Source organism: Cervus canadensis, chromosome 1 (genome assembly GCF_019320065.1).
Source record: "Cervus canadensis isolate Bull #8, Minnesota chromosome 1, ASM1932006v1, whole genome shotgun sequence".
NCBI lineage: Eukaryota > Metazoa > Chordata > Mammalia > Artiodactyla > Cervidae > Cervus > Cervus canadensis.
The window spans coordinates 42,804,368-42,828,943 of NC_057386.1; the positions used below are offsets into that span (position 1 = coordinate 42,804,368).

At 40.8% G+C, this 24,576-nt stretch overlaps 1 protein-coding gene across 2 annotated transcripts in view; it reads right to left on the reverse strand.

Moving 5' to 3' along the window:
* Positions 1-24,576, reverse strand: part of MYO1D (myosin ID) — a 351,718-nt gene that overhangs the window by 214,617 nt on the left and 112,525 nt on the right. For both annotated transcript variants that reach the window (XM_043480702.1, XM_043480703.1), the window contains exons 7-12: positions 23,753-23,869; positions 13,547-13,750; positions 11,420-11,565; positions 11,220-11,334; positions 5,371-5,541; positions 1,050-1,120 (exon numbers count right to left, since the gene is read on the reverse strand). In XM_043480702.1, coding sequence (XP_043336637.1) covers positions 1,050-1,120; positions 5,371-5,541; positions 11,220-11,334; positions 11,420-11,565; positions 13,547-13,750; positions 23,753-23,869 — 824 coding nt within the window. The remainder of the gene's footprint in view (positions 1-1,049; positions 1,121-5,370; positions 5,542-11,219; positions 11,335-11,419; positions 11,566-13,546; positions 13,751-23,752; positions 23,870-24,576) is intronic.

The following is a 24,576-nucleotide window of genomic DNA, read 5'->3' on the forward strand; positions in this document are numbered from 1 at the left end:
TAGAAACCCTAGGAAATTAAAAGACTAAGGAAGTTATATGTTTTTAGTTTTATTTTCTTACCAATTTCTATTTTTATCACACTGGAGCCAGAAAATGTAGCTTGTGAGAATTTCACTTTTTTGAATAATATGTGAAAAATCATATGGGAAAACTGGTTTTTGCTCATATAGTTACCCAACTACCAGTAGTTCTTCATGTATAGTGATGACTCTCACTTCTGGGCCTGCATGCCTGCTGTCTCTCTGCTTGGAATGCCCTCTCATCTCTTTCTCTTCCTAGTTCTGTCTTCCGACTAAGCCTCTTTTACTTTCTAGGCTCATCTGGAATATCACTTCCTTCAAGGCTTGACTACACTCCTCACTCTGGGTTAATTATTCCTCCTCAATGTTCCCACAAGGCTTCCCTGGTGGCTCAGTGGTAAAGAACCCACCTGCCAATGCAGGAGATGTGGGTTCAATCCCTGGGTCAGGAAGATCTCCTGGAGAAGGAAATGACAACCCACTCCTGTATTCTTGCCTGGGAAATCCCATGGACAGAGGAGGCTGGCGGGCTACAGTCCATGGGGTGGCAAAGAATTGGACATGACTTAGTAACTAAACAACAACAAACAACAGTGTCCCCATAATGCCTTGTATGTCTCCAGTTTATCCTTTTCTGCTCTTCATTATCATGACTTATCATGTATCTGCCTGTGTCCTCCACTAAGCTGTTAGCTTCTTCAGGGCATAGTCCATGTTTCTCATCTTTCTATCCCAAATCCTAACATACTTCCATGGTTTATTTAACCATCAGTTGATGTTGATCGAATGTCAACTATGCCAGAAACTGTGTATGGCCACACATGATGTGTCTTTAACAAATGTTTGAAAAGCAAGGAATGAATGAAGCTATGCCAATGTTTTAAGTGAAGAAATTAAAATATATTGGCATCAGAAGTGGCTGGAAAATGCAAACGAATAGGAAAACAATTTCTATTTCCCTTGATTGTATCTTCTGCAGTGAGGCTGCATGCAAACCTCCACGTCGGGCACCGGAGTGAGACACTTACACCACATCCCCTGCATAATGTCGAATTCGAAAATCTCGATCGAACTCCAGGATCTTGTCTGAGGCGCAGAGCTAAGGAATCAAGAAGGAAGGAGATGATCTTGAAAACAGACATTTTCACTTTCCTAAAAATATATTCCAACTTAATAGGAGAGAATAATCATGTCACAAATCATGATATCATTATGAATGAAGTCCCAGTGTGTGAGGCTTTATTTAATTTGGCAAATGTGGTAAAGATTGAGAACTTTTCCCCCCGAAGTGTACAGAGCCAGACTGCATTTCCTGGCCACCCTGGTGACTGGAAATGGCCGGGTGACCAAGCTCTGGACAATGGAAGGTGAGTGTGAGGGGATAAGGTTCTTCAAGGTCAAAGCTGGTAAGAAGTGGGTGATTCTCCTCTGTACTTTCTCCTCACCTCCCACTAGTTGGATGCAGAGAAGGATAGTCCTGAGGGGATGGAAGAGCCTGAAGATGGGAGAAGCCTGGGACCCTGGGAGAGAAACAGACTTCTGCTATCTATGACACTTAAATCTCGGCTGTTAACACAGCCCAGCCAACCTGGACTGGTAGAGCCTCTCTCTCCTCCATGTCCCACTTAAAGAAGACCATTTTGAGGACTTGCCATCTTCTAAGCATGGATATCTCATTCAATACTCACAACTGATATTTAAACTAAGGATTATGGATTCACTTTTACATACATGAAAACTAAGCCTCAAATAGGTTAGGTAACTGGTCCAAGGTCCTGCAGCTGATAAACGGTAGCTCTAGGAAGAACTCTTGGGACCAAGTGCCATGTCTGTACTCTGCTATGTGTATATCAGCCTGGCTCACCCGTCTTCTGCTAAGCCGGGACTCCAGGTCTACCACTTCACAGAAGATCAACCTTCTGCAGCTGCTTCTCACTGAAGAGGACCTCTCTGAGAAGGCAGTTTTTATATAGCCCCGGATCTCTATAAGTTTCTGCAATTTCCTTATTACAGAAGAACCTAGATTCTTTGACCATCCTGTAAAGGATCACTTGATATCCTTTAGGTTCAAAAGCAGATGTTTAAGAATCCATAACTATTGGGACTTCCCTGGCGGTCCAGTGGTTAAAACTTCACTTTCCAATGCAGGAGTTGTGGGTTTGATCTCTGGTTGGGGAGCTAAGATTCCACAGTGCCTCACAGCCAAAAAAACAAAACATAAAACAGAAGCAATATAAAGACTTTAAAAATGGTAAACATTAAAAAAAAAAAAATCCATACGCATTGAGTATGGTTATGTACAAACATCACTTGGCTTGTCATGTTAGATAACAAACAACCCCAACCAGGATGGTGGGTTCTCTGTGGATGTAGACTGTTAAGGGAATAATTAGTCTATTAATTCAACAAATTAATAATTACAGGAAGTTAGAGTCAGACTTCTGAGATTGCAGTCTTGTCTCTACCATCTATATGCTCTCTTTCCTTCAGTAATCACTTATTGCAGAGTTGTTCCAGAGGTTAAGCCAACTATGGAGAACAAAACATCTAACATTCAGAGGGGTCTCTGAAATATTTAATCCCTCTCCTTCCCTCACTTATCAACCAGTTTTACAAAACTGTTCTACTTATAAAACTCCCAAAGGAAAAGGACTCAAGAGACATCTATACTAATTGAATATTCTTACATTTCCATACTGCAAAGTCTTAACTGATCTAAACATAGAACTTTTAGATTTTTCTTTACTTTTTTTAAAAAATAATAAAACCTATTTATCATTCAACTTTACATGTTAACAATACTTTTAACAGTAATTTTATAGTTTATTGGAACATCTGTCTGCCTCTGCATGATAACTTTAATGCATGACAAACAATTTAGCCCCTAAATAAACACAAGCCAGAAACCTCTTCTTTAACCTGCCAATAAAAGTAATTAATCATTAGTAACCAATAATGAATGAAAATACCTGCTGTGACATACAGGATAAGAGCATTTATTTAACGGAAAGGCTCACAGTGATGAAGATATCCTGACAGCTTGGTTATTTCATTTTTTTCCCTTCATTAGGCAAAAATCCCAGAAAAGAACACACAAAAAATTTCCATCTCAAGATTTGTCTGAGAGATGCTGCTGCTGAGGGAGAAAGAAGCCACCTGGCCTGAGAGTTGGGAGAACCTGGGCTCCCACATTAAAGGGAAGAAAAGAACATTTCCATCTTCACGGATAAATTACTATTTAGCCGATCAAGTCAGTAGTTACTGCTTAAAAGTACTGCATGAACAGCTTTGACTTGAAATATTTGGCTGATACATTCAGGTACATAAATGGCCAAGGTGAAACATAACAAAATGAAGTGATTTCTCATGTGAGAATCATAGTTGTTTATCTAATCATACGGAGAGTTGCCTGTTTTAGTTCAGAATTCAATATTTCCTAAAATTTATTTGGTATGATCGTGACCAATCCAATTCGATTTGATACACAAGGATTGTCTACCATCTGGTAGACATAATACGAGGCGAATCTCCAAAATCTGAAATATGATTATAAAGGACATTTTAACCCAACCCCTCAGAGATGGGACATTTGCCCCTGTCATTGTGCCATTTCTGAAAGCATCACTCTAAATTATTCATGTGGCTTCTAACTTTGCTTACTGTTCTGTCCCCAGCCGTCATGATTGTATCTGGAAAACGAGAGGCACTTATTCAGTATTTGTGTTATAAACAGGAAATGACTGGAGGAATAACTCTAGCTGGAACCCTAATGTCAAAGATCAGACTATAGGGACTTTCCTGGTGGTCCAGAGGTTAAGACTCCGTGCTTCCAATGCAGGGGGTGCAGGTTCAATACCTGGTCGGGAAACTAGATTCCACATGCCACGCAGTGCGACCGAATGTGAAAATTAAAACAAAGATAAGATCATAGTATCTGAAAGCCAACTTAGAGCAGGCTACAAGTTAGTCTTCAATAATAGACCAAGGAGAATGTTTTAGAAATAAACTGATCTAAAATAAGTATCAGCCAGTAATCTATTTCTTGATGATTTGTGCCTTCTCTAGTTAGCTGCGGAATCTTACTGTTCTGATTACATAATGTCAAAAGGGACAAAGTTAGAATATAGATTTATTCATACTAAAAAATGGCAGTGCGTCACAGATTTACATGGAATTATGGAGGAGCAGAAACGTTTGCCCCTTTCTTCACGTAAGTGAAGAAGAACAAGGCCTGTTTTTCCTTCAGCTTATGGTTGCTAGACAAGCCTGTATTTATAGGGAACACCTGGGGATGATGGTGTGTCTCTCCTAGGACAAATATCATGGCAAACATACTATATGCAAGGCATAGCACAAAGGTATGATCACCGCAACTGCCACCAGTTATCATAGAAACATGATCGGTTTGTAACATTTTTAGAATGTGAAAAATAGGGAGTTAAAAAGGACACCCATTTAAGGAATGAGTTTCCTTGTAACATGAGAATTTCAGCTAGAATTTCTCGTTTTCAAGAAAGTCACATAGTCTGAAGAGCTAGAGCGGAGCACACATACTATATTTTTATAACAGGATTACAGTAAAAAGTCAAGGACAAAAGCTATTTTCAGTGCCATAATTATCAGATGCAGGAGCAAAATTCTAGCACATGAACAAGGTCTCTGTACCTATTGGTTATAAATGACATCATGCTTTCTAAAGAATTGTGTTCATTTTTCCTTTCTAGCAAATTGAGTAGTCTAGAGCGCCCTCTCCTGGACATTATGATTTTTATCAATCACATCATCCCATAAAGAAGGCTGAGCACCAAAGAATTAATGCTTTTGAACTGTGGTGCTGAAGAAGACTCTTGAGAGTCCCTTGGACAACAAGGAGATGAAATCAGTTGATCCTAAAGGAAATCAACCCTGAATATTCATTGAAAGAACTGATGCTGAAGCTACTTTGGCCACCTGATGCGAAGGGCTGACTCATTAGAAAAGACCCTGATGCTGGGAAAGACTGAAAGCAGGAGAAGGGGATGACAGAAGATGATATGGTTGGATAGCATCACTGACTCAATGGACATGAGTTTGAGCAAGCTCTGGGAGATGGTGAAGGACAGGGAATCCTGGCGTGCTGCAGTCCATTGGGTCATAAAGAGTTGGACTTGACTGAACAACAACATCATCATCCCAATAAACCAGAGAGGCAGAACTTATCCACAGCAATAAATCATTTCAGGGATGTTTGGCCTTTCATACTCATGTGGACGTTCTTGTACCCCAACATAAAAATTCATTTGATTCTGCCAAACAATGAGGAAAATCGTACGGATCACAATGAGAGGACGTTCTCATTATACACGGTACCTTGCGGCTGGAAAAATGACCGTGTTTGCCCAGTTTACTGTTAAGTGCTTCTAGGAACATCTCATCAGTGACTTTGCCGACGTTCATGCAGGCGTCATCGAGGATGGCAATGATCCCCTTGTGCTGCTGCTCCACCAGGTCCACGATGATCTGATTGTTGAAGTAATCGATCTGGAGGACACAGCAAAGAGCCAGTTACCAACGGAATGGTGACCAGGTGCAACACCAGTGCCTCCACATGTATCAGGAGTTCAAGTCACTTTGATGTCAGATATGTAAATCACATTTCATGAGGCTTCCCTGGTGGCTCAGATGGTAAAGAATCTGCCTGCAATGCAGGAGACCTGGGTTCAGTCCCTGGGTTGGGAAGATCCCCTGGAGAAGGAAATGACAACCCACTCCAGTGTTCCTGCCTGGAGAATCCCCTGGACAGAGGAGCCTGGCGGGCTACAGTCCATGGGGTCACAAAGAGTGGGACACGACTGAGCGACTAACACTTTCGATGCTAAAATGAGTACACGTTCTAACAGAGGTTTTTTAACAGATGTATTTATTGACTTTGTATCATAAAACATTTTGTCTTGGGAGTTCCCTGGTGGTTTAGTGGTTAGGATTTGGCACTTCTCACTGCCGTGGCCCTGGTTCAGTTCCTGGTCAGGGAACCGAGATCACATGGGCTGCACAGCTTGGTCAAGATTTTTTAAAAATTGCCTTAAATGAACACAGCAAGTCCCCTACAAATGAACGAGTTTCATTCTCAGAGTGTGATTGTAAGACCAATAAAGTTAACCGAGGTTAACACAGCTAACACAATCGGCTATATAGTACTGTACTATAATAGGTTTATAATATTCTTCACATAAATAATACACACATAAAAAATGAACAAACACAAAAAATAAACATTTTGCATCTTATAGTACAGTACCTTGAAAGTAGAGTAGTACAATAGCTGGCACACAGGGGCTGGTGTGAACTTTGCATTTTTAAAAGTCTGCAACCTGAAGGTTTGTATGTAGGGGACTTACTGTACAGCTCAAGGTGAAAAGTATAAAGTAGATAATGTTTCTTCCTTCACTAAGCCTTATTTTAATCCTGTCTTCATACCTGGCACCTAACCTTACTCTCCATACACTCAATCCCTTCATCTCTTGGCTGTTAATCTCAAGACCCATATTCCACTGTGCTGTGCTAAGCCACTCAGTCGTGTCCCAACTCTTTGTGACCCCATGGACTGTGATCCACCAGGCTCCTCTGCCCATGGGGAGTCTCCAGGCTAGAATACTGGAGTGGGTTGCCATGCCCTCCTCCAGGGCATTTTCCCAAGCCAGGGATCGAATCCAGGTCTCCCGCATTGCAGGTGGATTCTTTACCATCTGAGCTACCAGGGAAGCCCCCCTATTCCACTAGGTGCCCACAAATAACCTGGAAGTATTACTTTATACCTAACTTGATGGTTAAGGTGTTACATAGAACTTGCATTTTTAGTTACATGACCCTGGCTGACCAAAATGTCAGAGTGTCTCCTCCAGTTTCTCAAAAGTTAAAAAGCATATACGGATCTAACAGAGTTTTCCAGGGTCCAATATAAAAAATTTAATTATCAGATAATAAGGATCCATAAAGGGTAAGAATACACTTTTCATTTGCTTCCACAAGCTGAAAAAAAGTTATAAACAACTTCTGAATCTTTCTCTACTTCAAGACATACAAGGTATGTATCATAATCCTCTTCTACACCTGTTTCTTCCAATGAAATTGTGAAAGTGTTAGTCACTCAGCTGTGTCCAACTCTTTGCAACCCCATAGACTGTAGCCCACCAGGCTCTTCTGGCCATGGAGTTTTCCAGGCAAGAATACTGGAGTGGGTTGCCATTTCCTCCTCCAGGGGCTCTTCTTAATCCAGGAATCGAACCCGGGTCTGCACTGCAGGCAGATTCTTTATCGGCTGAGCCACCAGGGAAGCCTGTTTATTCTGATAGCCTGCAGCATATTTATCACCACACTCAGAGAGAAAGCATACATGGGCCTGACTCAGGCAAGCTGCGCATCACGTGAAGATGGGCAGTCTCTACACTTTAATCTTGTGTGTTGATGTGTCCCAGATCATTCAGGAGGCACCTGATCTGAGAGTTGTCTCCATTACCCTCTCTAAAATGGACACACTCACAATAGATGATTACTATGGCTCATGGATCCCTGTTCAATGGTATTTAAAAATCCCAGGGCTCATGCCAGCTGTGGTTTTCAACTCCACCTCTAGTTTTCCAAGCCCTCCTCTGTATTCCATGAACTCAAAGTCTGCAAACTGGGTGGCTTTTACTTTTTTTATATTTTTCTGATTTGTCTAAATCAGTGATACTCAATGGAGTGTGACTTCCCCTGGAACCCCTAGGGCATCTGGCAATGTCTGGGGACATTTTTGACAGTCATGACTAGTGGAATGCAACTGGCATCCAGGAGGAGGAAGCCAGGATACTGCTAAATGTCCTACGACGCACAGGACAGGCTTGGTACAAAATGTTAGTACAGAGACAGATCAGCCCTGGTCTAAGTGTTTACTTTTATTGTGAGTACTTTATTACATTTCTCACCAGGGAAAAAAGTTATTTGTATCTTTGGAAAAAATATTCTTAAAATGTTCAAAAAGTAGGAACTCTATATTCATCAACATAGCTGAAATCTTAGACTTTGCAACTGTGGAATTAAAGACTAAGTCTTTTGTCCTAAGAACAAAAGAATTAAGTTTCCCAAATTCCAGCTGGCTATCTACAAGTAATTAGTCTTTGCTGAAGAGTTCAGTAGCTTTTGGGTCACAATTTAATGCTGCTTTAAGCATTGCCTAAAATTATGGTTTTCCAATCAGGTGCTTCCAGCAACCTGGCATTCCCAAGAGGTTTCTTAGGGGATGCAGGAGACAAAGAAATGGGATCGAGTTTTTACCTTTTATTTATTTTAAATAATTTTTCCTGCAGTATAGTTGATTTACAATGCTGTGTTACTTTCTGATGTACCACAGAGCACATCAGTTGGATGTGTGTCAGTCACTCAGTTGGGTGTGACTCTCTGCAACCCCTGGACTGGAGCCCGCTATGCTCCTCAGACCATGGAATTCTCCAGGCAAGAATGAACACTGGAGTGGGTTGCCATGACCTTCTCCAGGGGATCTTCCCAACCTAGGGATTGAACTTGCATCTCTTATATCTCCTGCACTGGCAGGCGGGTTCTTTATCACTGGTACCACCTGGGAAGCCAAAGTTACATATACACATATGTTCACTCATTTTTAGATTCTTTTCCCATATAGATCATTACAGGGTACTGAATAGAGTTCCCTGTGCCACACAGTAGGTCCTTATCAGTTATCTGTTTTATATACAGTAGTGTGTCTTCGGTGCTAGAGAAGATTCTTGAAAGTCCCTTGGACTGCAAGGAGATCAAACCAGTCAATACTAAAGGAAATCCACCCTGAATATTCACTGGAAGGACTGATGCTAAAGCTCCAGCACTTTGGCCACTTGATGCGAAGAGCCAACTTCTTAGAAAAGACACTGATGCTGGGAAAGATTGAGGGCAAGGGGAGAAGGCGACAACAAAGAATGAAATGGCTGGATGGTATCACCAAGTCAATGGACATGAGTTTGAGAAGATGCCAGGAGATAGTGAAGGACAGGGAAGCCTGGCGTGCTGCAGTGCAAAGAGTCGGACACGACTTATTGACTGAACAACAACAAATGTGTCTATGTCAGTAAGTTGGGGGTTTTTAAAGGAAATACTTGCCCAGAATAGGGATTCTAATTTGGGCATTCGGCCTGTCCTCAGTAACTGTTACCCTCGAGAGAGTCTTCTGCTTCCTCTAGGACATATTTCTCTTGGTTTATTTCACTAAGAATTGTTTTAAAGGGCTTTTTTCTCCCTTTTCATATATTTGGAATAGCCTCCTGCTGTTGTTGACTTTTCCCTGTATCAACTATGCCTGTGGAATTTGATGTTCTGATTGTTAAAGGATATTTTTGACCAGTATCTCTGAACCACATCTGAATAACAAGTTTTATGATTAAATTTGTTATAAAAACCTAAACACCAGTTATAATTGTGTACTATGAGAAACAGATTCATTCTATGAAAGTTGCATATTAATTGAATTACATGTTAAATATGTGATGGGAATTCACTCTTTAAATCAAAACTATAGGCAATCCTATTAGAAAGCAATAATACACCCTTGGTTTATTTGTAATAAACCTTGGTTTATTTGTAAATAGGCAATATTTACACTAATATATTTGAACAAAACTTTTTATGGTATTCTAATATATAACACAATGGAAGGCAAAGAAGCAATTAAAAGCAGGAAAGCTAGTTATTATATACATATATACACATATATACATATTTAAGATATATAATACGTAATTATATGTCATATATATGTATGTTTCCAGTATCTACTTTTCCTGAATCAGAGGAGATAGAAAGTAAGACGCTGGGAAGGAATATAAAAGTAACTTAAATACAGCATTTCAAATAGGTTTTTACTGCTTACACTGAGTATCAGAAAACAAATATGGACTTCATTGTCTATGCTTGGCAAAAGGATAAACACAGAAATAAAAGGAAACTCAGAAGTTTTTGAATTTTTTAAGTCCGTTCTCAAAATTGTTTTATAATAAAAATTTCAAAGAAAATTACAAAGTTCCATTTCGACCATGAGCAGGAAGTCTAACGGTCATGGTTTTAGCTGTGATCTGTGGGATTGTACCCTGCATCAATCAAACTGTCTGCCTACATCTTATCCGACTAGTGACAAAGACAAAGTTCCCAGAAAGCCCCGAGAGGAGAGGGGGAAACTGACGTTTGACACAGCGGAGACTAAACGGAAATCAAAGTTATCACAGCTGTTTTCATGCATTGGTTTCAGGGAATATGAACTTCATTAACCAAAGACAACAAAGTGTCACTGAGTTTACTAAGCAGAGGAAGAAAAAAGAGGAATAAGAGCAAAAAAAAAGAAGGAAGGAAGGAGAAGAAACTCTACTAGGAAGCCAAGTTCTGTCCATTGAAGGCAAAAGCTGCTGCTATGAATAACTTATAAAGGATGCCAAAGTCAAACAGACAGATGTGAACCAAAAAGTCATGTGTTCTTATGGGACAGCATAAACAACTGGTTCAATATCCTATGATAAACCATAATGGGAAAGGATAGTTTAAGAAATGTACACATATATGTATGACTGAATCACTTTGCTCTATAGCAGAAATTAACACAACATTGTAAATCAACTATACTTCAATGTAAAATATTTCTTTTCTATCTATATAAGATGATGAACATTCACTAAACTCATTGTGGTAATCATTTCATGATGTGCGTTAAGTCAAATTGCTCTACTGTACAATTCAAACTTACACAGTGCATGCGAACGTGCTCAGTAGCTAAGTCGGGTCTGACTCTTTGTGACCCCATGGACTGTAGCCCACCAGGCTCCTCTGGCCCTGAAATTTTCCAGGCAAGAATACTGGAGTGGGTTGACATTTTCTCCTCCAAAACTTACAGAGTGCTATATGTCAATTATACCTCAATAAAATTAGAAAGAAAAAACAAAACAGAAAAAAACCTACAGGCTATCAGCCACCAGGTGAACATAAGTTTACTGGTTTTAACTCAGCCTTTTCTGGGTCCCAAACAGAGAGTTGATTAAATTAGAGAAACCCCACCTGTCAACCCTGAAAATGAATTGTATGTACATACCCCAAAAGGAAAGCTAAGGGTGCTGTGTTTCAAGCACCCAAGGAGATCAGCCGAGCCCTAGGATGCTAGAAGTTGGCTTTATCATGAATCCACTCACGTGCTTCCAGGGGATTCCTTCCCGCTGGTACTCCTCCTGTTCTTGCTTCAGGACCAGCTGAATAAACAGCTGCTGGAGCTTCTCGTTGCAGTAATTGATGCAGAATTGCTCAAAGCTGCAAGAAAAAGAATCAGGCTCAAACAAATTTAAAAAACAACAACAACAAAACAATACGGTTTTTAGTATCTGCTCCAGTTTACCTGTTGTTGTCGAAGATTTCAAAGCCATAGATATCCAAGACACCAATAACAGTGTTCTTCCCATGGATGGTGGTGTCTGAGTTCTTGACCTCAATAATATCATTGATGCGGGAAACAATCCAACAGAAAAGGCGCTCGTATATGGCCTGTGATGAAAATGACCACGTAAATTCTTGCACGTTGGAAATGAGTTCTCTGTTTGGATTTTTTAAAAAATTTTATTCATTCATTTATTTTGACTGTTCTGGCTCTTTGTTGCTGTGTGGGCTCTTCTCTAGTTGCAAGGAATGGGGGCTAGTCTTTGCTGAGATGTGTTGGCTTCTCATTGCAGAGCCCCCCGGCCCCACCCCACCTCACTGTGGCACAAGGGCCCTAGGGCGCATGGGTTTCAGTAGTTGCGGCAGGTGAGCTCAACAGTTGCAGCTTCCAAGCTCTAGAGAACAGGCTCTATAGTTGTGGAACACTAGCCCAGTTGCTCCAAGGCATTTGGGATCCTCCCAGACCAGGGATCGAACCCACGTCTCCTGCAATGGCAGGTGGAGTCTTATCCACTGTGCCACTAGCGAAGCCCTGGATTTGTGATGTTTTAAATTTCTACTGACCTTCTCCTCACCATTTAGCATAGCTGTTAACCCTTTAAGCTGAAAAATGAGAAATGAAGACCATTTTCTAAAAAACTACATGACATTTGCATGACCTTTGGATCTTGGTTATTATTGGTCACTATGTGACCTATATTTCAACAAAATTCCTTAGGTGTGTTTCTGTGACCTGGTAATACCAATAAGTTGCTTACTAACTTGTATAAGTCACTTTGATGTTTTATTTTAATCTTATCAACTATGAAAAGTAGAAAACCAACAAGTTCTATATTCTATGGATTCTAAATACATAAACATTGATTTATAATGCTAAATAAAGATCTAAACCAAAAGGACAGCATTTCAAATTCCTTGAGGATCAAATACACATTCGATGCTCAAGGGCACACACACCAACACGGAAGGACAAAGGCACCACACACTCGCACACATTCACATCCTGATACAAATGTGTCCTGCAACGTCACGTCTAGAGAAAGTCTTTCCTTAACATGTCCCTCCAGATACCCACTCTCTTCACCTATACACGTCCATACGCACGACCTCCACTTTTACCTCCTCTTCCAGCCACTCCAGTCTTCCTTTTCTCTCATGAGTCCACTGAAACGGCTCACCAAGGACCCCAAGCACGTCTCTATGGACACTTTCTCATACCTCTGTGTGGACATCTTACCTGGATACTCAGCAACTCTCAACCCAGTTTCCCACTCTTGCCTTGAAACTTTCTGCCCTCTGATTCATGACATCACACTGTCTTAACATGCTTCTTATTTCACCGGCTGTTCCCTCTTGGTGACCTTTAGTAGGTCTTCTCTTGTTGTTGCTCAGTCACTAAGTTGTGACCAACTCTGCGACCCCATGGACTGCAGCACGCCAGGCTCCTCTGTGGTCCACTATCTCTTGAGTTTGCTCAAATTCACATCGATTGAGACAGTGGTGCTATCTAACCATCTCCTCTACCTGACCCCTAAGAGCTGGAGCTCCTCCTGGTCCCCTTCTCTTCTCTCCCTATCTCCTCTTTGCTGTGTCATTTCATACGACAATAAAAAACAGTGACATGACGTTTCCCCCAAAAGTACCGTCTGAATGCAGGCTCTCCTCTGAGCTCCAGGTCCCATGCCTGACTGCCTACCTGGCAGCATATCTGGGATGTCTCACGGCTGTCTCAAACTTATGTCTCGTCTGGACTGCTGATCTTCCCACCTCCCCCAAACTGTTCCTTCTTGTCGTTTAGCCGCTAAGCCATGTGCAACTCTTCTACAATTCCATGGACTATAGCCCGCCAGGCTCCTCTGCCCATAGGGATTTCCCAGGCAAGAACACTAGAGTGGGTTGCCATTTCCTTCTCCAGGGGATCTTCCCCACCCAGGGATTGAACCCGCGTTTCCTGCTTGGCAGGCGGATTCTTGACCGCCAAGCCACCCTACTTCTAACCACGAATAACTAGAAATAGAAACTCAGGGGTTCATTAGACATTTGGTACCAGAGCCTCACAGGGCCAACAGGACACCGGTTAACACCGCACCTTGGCGAAGGCATCCCTCCCGTAGCTGGCTTCCTGTTCGCTGTGCTGCTTGTCGATGATGTCACGGCCCGTGGCCACCGTCCGGTAGAGGAGGGCTTTCTCCACCATGTCCGTCTTGGTGGACAGCAATTCCGCGATGACAGATACAAGCTTGCCGTCTTCAATCAGAGTGGTGTCACCATCCACTACAAACTTTAAATTTCCCTGTATCAGAAGAGAAAGACCAAGACACACAGTTTCCAATGAGATTCTGAAAAACCATGTCAGGGAAAGATTTGCCAGTGCGAGAGAATTCCCTTGTCTGTAGCACCGATCTTCCTAAATACATTAATATCTCAACACATAAAAATCGGGTGCTTCATCCATTTCGTCCTTCTCCAGACACTCATCTATCTTTCAATTTTCAGTGTATGGTTTTGATGGATGGAAATTTTATATTTTTATGTAGTCAAATCTGAGTCATCTGCTTCAGGGTTTCTCTTTCTTTGGTGTCATGTGTAGATCATTCCAACTCTGAAGATTTTATGAATATTTAATAGACTTTTCTATTCCTTTTACAGTTTTTTCCCTCATATTTAAGCCTTGAGTCCAGCCAGAAGGTATGTCAGCATAAAGTAAGAAACTAACTTTATTTTTTCAGATGATTACTTGCTCCAAAACCATTAACTGAATAGTCTAAGCTTTTCCTCCTGATTTGAAATATAACCTTTATTACACGTTAATTTCCACCAATTTTTTGGGTCTATTTATATTCTACTCATTCAAGAAACAATACATACATATTAGCCAGCTACTAACTAATTAGCCAGCACATGAACTAATCTGTTGATTAATCTGGTGCTGAATTTACGCAGCAAGTTTTAAAGCACTGTGGCTTTTACTATCATTTTATTTATTTTTTTCTTTTTTTTTCATTTATTTTTATTAGTTGGAGGCTAATTACTTTACAATATTGTAGTGGTTTTTGTCATACATTGACATGAATCAGCCATGGATTTACATGTGTTCCCCATCCCGATCCCCCCTTCCACCTCCCTCTCTATTCGATCCCTCTGGGTCTTCCCAGTGCACCAGGCCCAAGCACTTGTCTCATGCATCCAACCTGGGCTGGTGATCTGTTTCACCCCAGATAATATACATGTTTCGATGCTGTTCTCTTGAAACATCCCATCCTCGCCTTCTCCCACAGAGTCCAAAAGTCTGTTCTGTACATCTGTGTCTCTTTTTCTGTTTTGCATATAGGGTTATCATTACCATCTTTCTAAATTCCATATATGTGTGTTAGTATGCTGTAATGGTCTTTATCTTTCTGGCTTACTTCACTCTGTATAATGGGCTCCGTTTCATCCATCTCATTAGAACTGATTCAAATGAATTCTTTTTAATGGCTGAGTAATATTCCATGGTGTATATGTACCACAGCTTCCTTATCCATTCATCTGCTGATGGGCATCTAGGTTGCTTCCATGTCCTGGCTATTATAACAGTGCTGCGATGAACATTGGGGTGCACGTGTCTCTTTCAGATCTGGTTTCCTCAGTGTGTATGCCCAGAAGTGGGATTGCTGGGTCATATGGCAGTTCTATTTCCAGTTTTTTAAGAAATCTCCACACTGTTTTCCATAGTGGCTGTACTAGTTTGCATTCCCACCAACAGTGTAAGAGGGTTCCCTTTCCTCCACACCCTCTCCAGCATTTATTGCTTGTAGACTTTTGGATAGCAGCCATCCTGACTGGCGTGTAATGGTACCTCATTGTGGTTTTGATTTGCATTTCTCTGATGATGAGTGATGTTGAGCATCTTTTCATGTGTTTGTTAGCCATCTGTATGTCTTCTTTGGAGAAATGTCTGTTTAGTTCTTTGGCCCATTTTTGATTGGGTCATTTATTTTTCTGGAATTGAGCTGTAGGAGTTGCTTGTATATTTTTGAGATTAATCCTTTGTTGCTTCATTTGCTATTATTTTCTCCCAATCTGAGGGCTGTCTTTTCACCTTGCTTATAGTTTCCTTTGTTGTGCAAAAGCTTTTAAGTTTCATTAGGTCCCATTTGTTTATTTTTGCTTTTATTTCCAATATTCTGGAGGTGGGTCATAGAGGATCCTGCTATGATTTATGTCGGAGAGTGTTTTGCCTATGTTCTCCTCTAGGAGTTGTATAGTTTCGGGTCTTACATTTAGATCTTTAGTCCATTTTGAGTTTATTTTTGTGTATGGTGTTAGAAAGTGTTCTAGTTTCATTCTTTTACAAGTGGTTGACCAGTTTTCCCAGCACCACTTGTTAAAGAGGTTGTCTTTTTTCCATTGTATATCCTTGCCTCCTTTGTCAAAGATAAGGTGTCCATAGGTTCGTGGATTTATCTCTGGACTTTCTATTCTGTTCCATTGGTCTATATTTCTGTCTTTGTGCCAGTACCACACTGTCTTGATGACTGTGGCTTTGTAGTAGAGTCTGAAGTCAGGCAGGTTGATTCCTCCAGTTCCATTCTTCTTTCTCAAGATTACTTTGGCTATTCGAGGTTTTTTGTATTTCCATACAAATTGTGAAATTATTTGTTCTAGTTCTGTGAAAAATACCGTTGGTAGCTTAATAGGGATTGCACTGAATCTATAGATTGCTTTGGGTAGTATAGCCATTTTGACAATATTGATTCTTCCAATCCATGAACATGGTATGTTTCTCCATCTGTTTGTGTCCTCTTTTATTTCTTTTATCAGTGTTTTATAGTTTTCTATGTATAGGTCTTTTGTTTCTTTAGGTAGATATACTCCTAAGTATTTCATTCTTTTTGTTGCAATGGTGAATGGTATTGCTTCCTTAATTTCTCTTTCTGTTTTCTCATTGTTAGTATATAGGAATGCAAGGGATTTCTGTGTGTTAATTTTATATCCTGCAACTTTACTATATTCGTTGATTAGCTCTAGTAATTTTCTGGTAGAGTCTTTAGGGTTTTCTATGTAGAGGATCATGTCATCTGCAAACAGTGAGAGTTTCACTTCTTCTTTTCCTATCTGGATTCCTTTTACTTCTTTTTCTGCTCTGATTGCTGTGGCCAAAACTTCCAAAACTATGTTGAATAGTAGTGGTGAGAGTGGGCACCCTTGTCTTTTTCCTGATTATAGGGGAAATGCTTTCAATTTTTCACCATTGAGGGTGATGCTTGCTGTGGGTTTGTCATATATAGCTTTTATTATGTTGAGGTATGTTCCTTCTATTCCTGCTTTCTGGAGAGTTTTAATCATAATGGGTGTTGAATTTTGTCAAAGGCTTTCTCTGCATCTATTGAGATAATCATATGGTTTTTATCTTTCAATTTGTTAATGTGGTGTATTACATTGATTGATTTGCGGATATTAAAGAATCCTTGCATTCCTGGGATAAAGCCCACTTGCTCATGGTGTATGATTTTTTTAAATATGTTGTTGGATTCTGATTGCTAGAATTTTGTTAAGGATTTTTGCATCTATGTTCATCAGTGATATTGGCCTGTAGTTTTCTTTTTTTGTGGCATCTTTGTCTGGTTTTGGAATTAGGGTGATGGTGGCCTCATAGAATGAGTTTGGAAGTTTACCTTCTTCTGCAATTTTCTGGAAGAGTTTGAGTAACATAGGTATTAACTCTTCTGTAAATTTTTGGTAGAATTCAGCTGTGAAGCCATCTGGTCCTGGGCTTTTGTTTGCTTTAAGATTTCTGATTACAGTTTTGATTTCCTTGCTTGTGATGGGTCTATTGAGATCTTCTATTTCTTTCTGGTTCAGTTTTGAAAAGTTATACTTTTCTAAGAATTTGTCCATTTCTTCCAAGTTGTCCATTTATTGGCATAGAGCTGCTGGTAGTAGTCTCTTATGATCCTTTGTATTTCAGTGTTGTCTGTTGTGATCTCTCCATTTTCATTTCTAATTTTGTTAATTTAGTTCTTCTCCCTTTGTTTCTTAATGAGTCTTGCTAATGGTTTGTCAATTTTGTTTATTTTTTCAAAAAACCAGCTTTTAGCTTTGTTGATTTTTGCTACGGTCTCTTTAGTTTCTTTTGCATTTATTTCTGCCCTAATTTTTAAGATTTCTTTCCTTCTACTAACCCTGGGATTCTTCATTTCTTCCTTCTCTAGTTGCTTTAGGTGTAGAGTTAGGTTATTTGACTTTTTTCTTGTTTCTTGAGGTATGCCTGTAATGCTATGAACCTTCCCCTTAGCACTGCTTTTACAGTGTCCCATAGGTTTTGGGTTGTTGTGTTTTCATTTTCATTCATTTCTATGCATATTTTGATTTCTTTTTTTATTTCTTCTATGATTTGTTGGTTATTCAGAAGCGTGTTATTTAGCCTCCATATGTTTGAATTTTTAATAATTTTTTTTCCTGTAATTGAGATCTAATCTTACTGCACTGTGGTCAGAAAAGATGACTGGAATGATTTCAATTTTTTTGAATTTTCCAAGACTAGATTTATGGCCCAGGATGTGATCTATTCTGGAGAAGGTTCCGTGTGCACTTGAGAAAAGGTGAAGTTGATTGTTTTGGGGTGAAATGTCCTATAGATATCAATTAGGTCTAGCTGGTCCATTGTGTCATTTAAAGTTTGTGTTTCCTTGTTAATTTTCTGTTTAGTTGATCTATCCATAGTTGTGAGTGGGGTATTAAAGTCTCCCACTATTATTGTGTTACTATTAATTTCCTCTTTCATACTCGTTAGCATTTGCTTTACATATGGCAGTGCTCCTATGTTGGATGCATATATATTTATAATTGTTATATCTTCTTCTTGGAGCCTTTGATCATTATGTAGTGTCCTTCTTTGTCTCTTTTCACAGCCTTTATTTGAAAGTCTATTTTATCTGATATGAGTATTGTGACTCCTGCTTTCTTTTGGTCTCTGTTTGCGTGAAATATTTTTTTCCAGCCCTTCACTTTTAGTCTGTATGTGTCCCTTGTTTTGAGGTGGGTCTCTTGTAGACAGCATATATAGGGGTCTTGTTTTTGTATCCATTCAGCCAGTTTTTGTCTTTTGGTTGGGGCATTCAACCCATTTACATTTAAGGTAATTATTGATAGGTATGGTCCCGTTGCCATTTACTTTGTTGATTTGGGTTCACGTTTATACAACCTTTCTGTGTTTCCTGTCTAGAGAAGATCCTTTAGCATTTGTTGAAGAGCTGATTTGGTGGTGCTGAATTCTCTCAGCTTTTGCTTGTCTGTAAAGCTTTTTTTTTTTTTTGCTTGTCTATAAAGCTTTTGAATTCTCCTTCATATCTGAATGAGATCCTTGTTGGTAGAAGAAGATAAAAATGGTGGAAATAAATGAAGCAGAGAGGAAAAAAGAATAAAAAGAAATGAGGACAACCTCAGGGACCTCTGGGACAATGTGAAACACCCCAACATTTGAATCATAGGAGTCCCAGAAGAAGAAGACAAAAAGAAAGGCCATGAGAAAATACTCGAGGAGATAATAGCTGAAAACTTCCCTAAAATGGGTAAGGAAATAGCCACCCAAGTTGTTGGGTACAGTAATCTGGGTTGTAGGTTATTCTCTTTCATTACTTGAAGTATGTCCTGCCATTCCCTTCTGGCCTGAAGGGTTTCTATTGATAGATCAGCTGTTATCCTTATGGGAATCCCTTTGTGTGTTATTTGTTGTTTCTCCCTTGCTGCTTTTAATATTTGTTCTTTGTGTTTGATCTTTGTTAATTTGATTAATATGTGTCTTGGGGTGTTTCGCCTTGGGTTTATCCTGTTTGGGACTCTCTGGATTTCTTGGACTTGGGTGGCTATTTCCTTCCCCATTTTAGGGAAGTTTTCAGCTATTATCTCCTTGAGTATTTTCTCATGGCCTTTCTTTTTGTCTTCTTTTTCTGGGACTCCTATGATTCAAATGTTGGGGCATTTCACATTGTCCCAGAGGTCCCTGAGGTTGTCCTCATTTCTTTTGTTTCTTTTTTCCTCTCTGCTTCATTTATTTCCACCATTTTATCTTCTACCTCACTTATCCTATCTTCTGTTTCCGTTATTCTACTCTTGGTTCCCTCCAGAGTGTTTTTTGATATCAACTTATTGCATTATTCCTTTTTAATGTGCTCTTTTTTATTTCTTCTAGGTCTTTTTTAACATTTTTGCATCTTTTTCAATTCTTTGTCTCCAGGCTATTTTACTGTAACTCCATTTGTTTTCAATTTTGGATCATTTTTTATTATCATATATCTAAATTCTTTTTCAGGTAGATTCCCTATCTCTTCCTCTTTTGTTTGACTTGGTGGGCATTTTTCATGTTCCTTTACCTGTTGGGTATTTCTCTGCCTTTTCATCTTGTTTAGATTGCTGTGTCTGGAGTGGGCTTTCTGTATCCTGGAGGTCTGTGGTTCCTTTTTATTGTGGAGGTTTTACCCAGTGGGTGGGGTTGGATGATTTACTTGTTAAGGTTTCCTGGTTAGGGAAGCTTGCGTTGGTGTTCTAATGCATGGAACTGGATTTCTTCTCTCTGGAGTGCAATGGAGTGTCCAGTAATGAGTTTTGAGATGGGTCTATGTGTTAGGTGTGACTTTGGGCAGCCTGTATGTTGACACTCAGGGCTATGTTCCTGCTTTGCTGGAGAATTTGCATGGTATGTCTTGCTCTGAAACTTACTGGCTCTTGGGTGGTGGTTGGTTTCAGTGTAGGTATGGAGGCTTTTGGATGGTCTCTTATTACTTAATGTTCCATGCAGTCAGGAGTTTTCTGGTGTTCTCAGGTTTTGGGCTTAAGTCTCCTGCCTCTGGATTTCAGTTTTATTCTTCCAGTAGTCTCAAGACTTCTCCAACTAAACAGCACTGCTAATAAAACTTCTAGGTTAATGGTGAAAAGATTCTCCCCCGTGAGTGACACCCAGAGAGGTTCACAGAGTTACATGAAAAAGAGGAGAAGGAGGAGGGAGATAGAGATGAGCAGGAGGAGAAAAAGGCAAACTCAAGAGGAGAGAGACAGATCTACGCAGTTGTCTGTTCCCAAAGTGTTCTCTGTAGCCCAGACACCCACACAGATTCACAGAATTGGATTGGGAAGAGAAGGGGAAAGGAATAAATAGAGGTGTTCTGAGGTAGAAAACGGAGAGTCAAAAGTGGGAGAGAGTAATCAACACACTCCTGAATAAAGATGGGAACTGAATATTGGATTCTTAAATGTCCAAAATTTATATCACATACTGAAAAACAAAGATTAAAAATCTAGAGTAGAGGTTAGACTCTTTTAGAAGTATATATGGAGTTTGGCTTAAAAATAGGGCTTCTCTTTTTTATTTTGCAACGTTATAGTGAAATGAAAATGAAAATTAAGGAGGAGTAGAGGAGTAATAGAGGACTTTAAAAGAAAATAAGAGGAAAAAAACAAGAAAAAAAACAAGAAAAAAATTTTTTTCCTAATTAAAAAAATCATAAAAATATATGAAAATGAAAGTTAAGGAATAATGGGGGAGTAATAGGGAATTTTAAAAGAAAATAAAAGAGAAAAAATGAAGAAAAGGAAAGAAAAAGAAAGGTAAAAATATATCTAGGAATTTCTCTGGAGCTGTTGTGGTCAGCGTGGGTTCGGTTCAGTTTCAGATAGCTCCTCGTTCCAGCTTACACTTCTCGATATCTACAGGCCCTTTCCAGTGTAGTCGGCGTTACCTACAGGGATTTTAATCTGTTGCACCGGTCCCTTCTGAAGCGGTTCCCTTTGTTTATTTGGCTTCTGTTTGCTGGTCTCTTCAGTCCCTAATTTCCGCCCTGACACAGGCGGGTGGAGGTGGCCTCTTGTTCAGGTTGCTAGTTCCGTCGCGCTGCAGGGAGGGGCTGGCGCTGCTTTCCCCTCTACGCTGCTCAGGCTCCCGGCTGCTCTATATGGAGCGTGCCCTGCGATGCACGCGGTTCCAGTTTTCAGGTATTCCACAAAAGCACGGACTCGGTTGCGCCTGCATTTTGTGCCTTCCCCGGCAGAGCAGCTCAGGCAGCCAGGAGCCTGATGGGCGCACTCTCCCCAGGTGTGGCGCGCCTTCTCCCCTCCGCGGCCCCAGCCTCAGTTTCCGCCCGCACCAGTCCGGGTGCGTGCGGCTTCTCCCCTCCGCAGCCCCAGCCTCAGTTTCTGCCCGTGCTGGTCGGGTGTGTGCGCCTTGTGTTTAGCCACGACCCTCCCAGCGGATGTCGACCATCCAGAATCTCAGGAAGTCTTTGGTTAGAAACTGGAGGCCTGTTTGCAGTGTGGTAGGGGATGCCGTCTTTGTGGCCGAGTTTGCCCCTTTCCCCTACCCCCTGCCTCCTGCCTCTGGTGGGGCTGGGCTGGTCCGCAGCCAGCTAGCTCTTCTCTGGACTTGCTCGGTCCCTTTGTTCTGCGAACGGCTGGCAGTGTGTTCGGGCAGGTTAATTTTCTCTCTCTCTTTTGCTGTCCCACAGTTTAAGTTGGTATCTCAAAAAAGCTCCCTCGGATTGCCCTCAGGGCACTCAGGCCTGGTCCTTACCCTAAGCAATGCCGCCCGCTCCTCTCCGTTTCGCCCCCACTTGCTGGTGGAGGATGCGGGCGTCTGGGGTACTTTTCTGCTGGGAGTTGCTTTTAGGCACATAATCTGTGGGTTTTATTTATTTTTCCTCCCAGTTAGGTTGCCCTCCGAGATTCAAAAACTTCCACCAGACACGCCAGTGAGAGGGTTTCCTGGTGTTTGGAAACTTCCTCTATCACGACTCCCTTACCGGGACGAGTCTCCGTCCCTAGCTCTTTTGTCTCTCTTTTTATCTTTTATATTTTGTCCTACCTCCTTTCGAAGACAGTGGGCTGCTTTTCTGGGCGCCTGATGTCCTCAGCTAGCGATCAGAAGTTGTTTTGTGAAGTTTGCTCAGCGTTCAATTGTTCTTTCGATGAATTTATAGGGGAGAAAGTGGTCTCCCCGTCCTATTCCTCCCCCATCTTGGCTCCTCCCTTTTACTATCATTTTAAACGGCTGGAATTAGTTGTGTCTCTTTCACCCAGCTCCCCCTACCCTACTATTCTTTTTATTCACTTTTATTACATGTTTATTGTTCTAGTAAATCTTAGAATCATTATGTCACCTGAAAAAAATTCTTCCTTGGATACTGAAGTATTATTGTCACATTGTATTTATAAACTAGTTGAAACAATGAAATAATTTAGAATGTTAAAGTCTTCCCAGTCTGACACATTGATTTAAGAGATTGTTTACATGTGGCTATATAATATTTTTCACATAGGTCCTGAGCATTTCTGTCTTTTTTTGTTGGAGGGGGGAGCTGCACTGGATCTTTGTTGTTGCATGTGGGCTTTCTCTAGTTGCAGTGAGCAGGGGCTACTCTTCGTTGTGGGGTGCCTGCTTCTCACTGCAGTGGCTTGTCTTATAGGGTGCTCTAGAATGTGGCCTCAGCACTTGGGGTGCACGAGCTTAGGTGCTCTGTGCACCTGGGATTTTCCTGGACCAGGGATAGAACCCATGTCCCCTACATGCGCAGGAGGATTCTGCACCACCAGGGACGTCCCAGGTCCTGTGCATTTCTGATTCACTTAGGGTTAATCTCTCCACAGGAAAGTGAAAAGTCATTTGTATTCCAGATTTGTATTCATGTTGTCACTCATTTACCACCAGGTTACACGTTCATTATGTTTTCAAGATCTCTAATAAATACAGACAGTAATGAAAAGACTCCAACTGACAGTTCTTTACTTCTAAGTTTAGTGTGATGTGTGGAAAATAACTTGTGCTGAAGTGGGCCAGGGTGGTCCATAGTATTGGCGGTGATGAACTGGCTGTGTTTTTTTTTGGGGGGGTGTGTGGAGGGTACTTTTACGCCAGTCATTCATTTCCAATCTATAAAATGAGACAATAAAAATCTAGTTCTGGAAATCTGTGATTCTGGTTCAAATGCCATTAGAAGTTTACTCTGTTCAAAAGATTTTAGCTTATTTCATGGGTGGTGAATTCTTTTCTATTGCTGAATTCTTTTACCTTTGAAAATAACCAGTTCAAAGTCTAACATACCAAGAAGGCAGTAAACGAAAGCCACAGTCTCAAAACCTACAGTGGCTTGGAAAATCCCTCATACAATTATAAAATGATGGAGGAAACTACAGATACAGTAATTTCTTCAACATGTCAGAGAAATTTTCTGTACATAAATTACTTTTTTACAAAACCCCAAACCTTCTGAAAGAACATTCGAACTCCACAGGGAGGTGATAACTTCTGAAAGGCGTCCCCACTCACCAAGTGAAGAATAGCAGCCAAGATTTTATATGCTGTTTGAATCTCCTCGGGTTTGAAGCCAATTACTTTCATGGCATCGGCTACTACTTTGAATTCTGCAGCATCATTGATAGATGACTGGGAATGAAAACAGGAAACTGAGGTCAAAGACATTTCATTTGAACATTAACATACAAAACCATGAGACTAAATTCAAGTGAAGCCAAGGTCTTGATGCCTTTGGAATAAGTCATTGAAGGGATGGGGAGAATCCAGAGAAAATACAATGATTTCAGGGGTAGCGATATACGGCAACTCCCGCAAGGCCCACTTCTGTGAGAGAGCCGCCAGGCACTCTCTGGAAGCTTCAGTGAAGGAGCAAGTCCTGAGTTGGCTCAGGGAAGCTCTGGGATGAGTGGAGGAAGTGGCATGACATGTGAGACCACAAATGGAAACTCTGACTGAAGGAGCCTCCGAGACACATCCTAGCTATTGTCGTCTGTGGCTTTTGGTTCCACAATTAGTCTTGTCCAGGCTCGGAACAACGCTCCCACGCTGGTATGGCCAGGCTTCCTACTTCAAAGGTGAGGAAGAACACTCCCCACTCCACCCCTAAAAGACAAGTGGCCTGCCTCGATCATTTGGCTAGCTGGGAAACGGTAGGGGAATATGACCTTGCTTTTTCAAGCATTCTGTAAACATTAAGTATGTCAGAGATTCTTGCTGTATAAGAGGGCTCCTGCAGAAGGAATGTTTATATCTCTCTCCTGAGTTTCCTGGGGGCTTCCCAGGTGGCGCTAGTGGTAAAGAACCCGCATGCTAATGCAGGAGACATAAGAGACGTG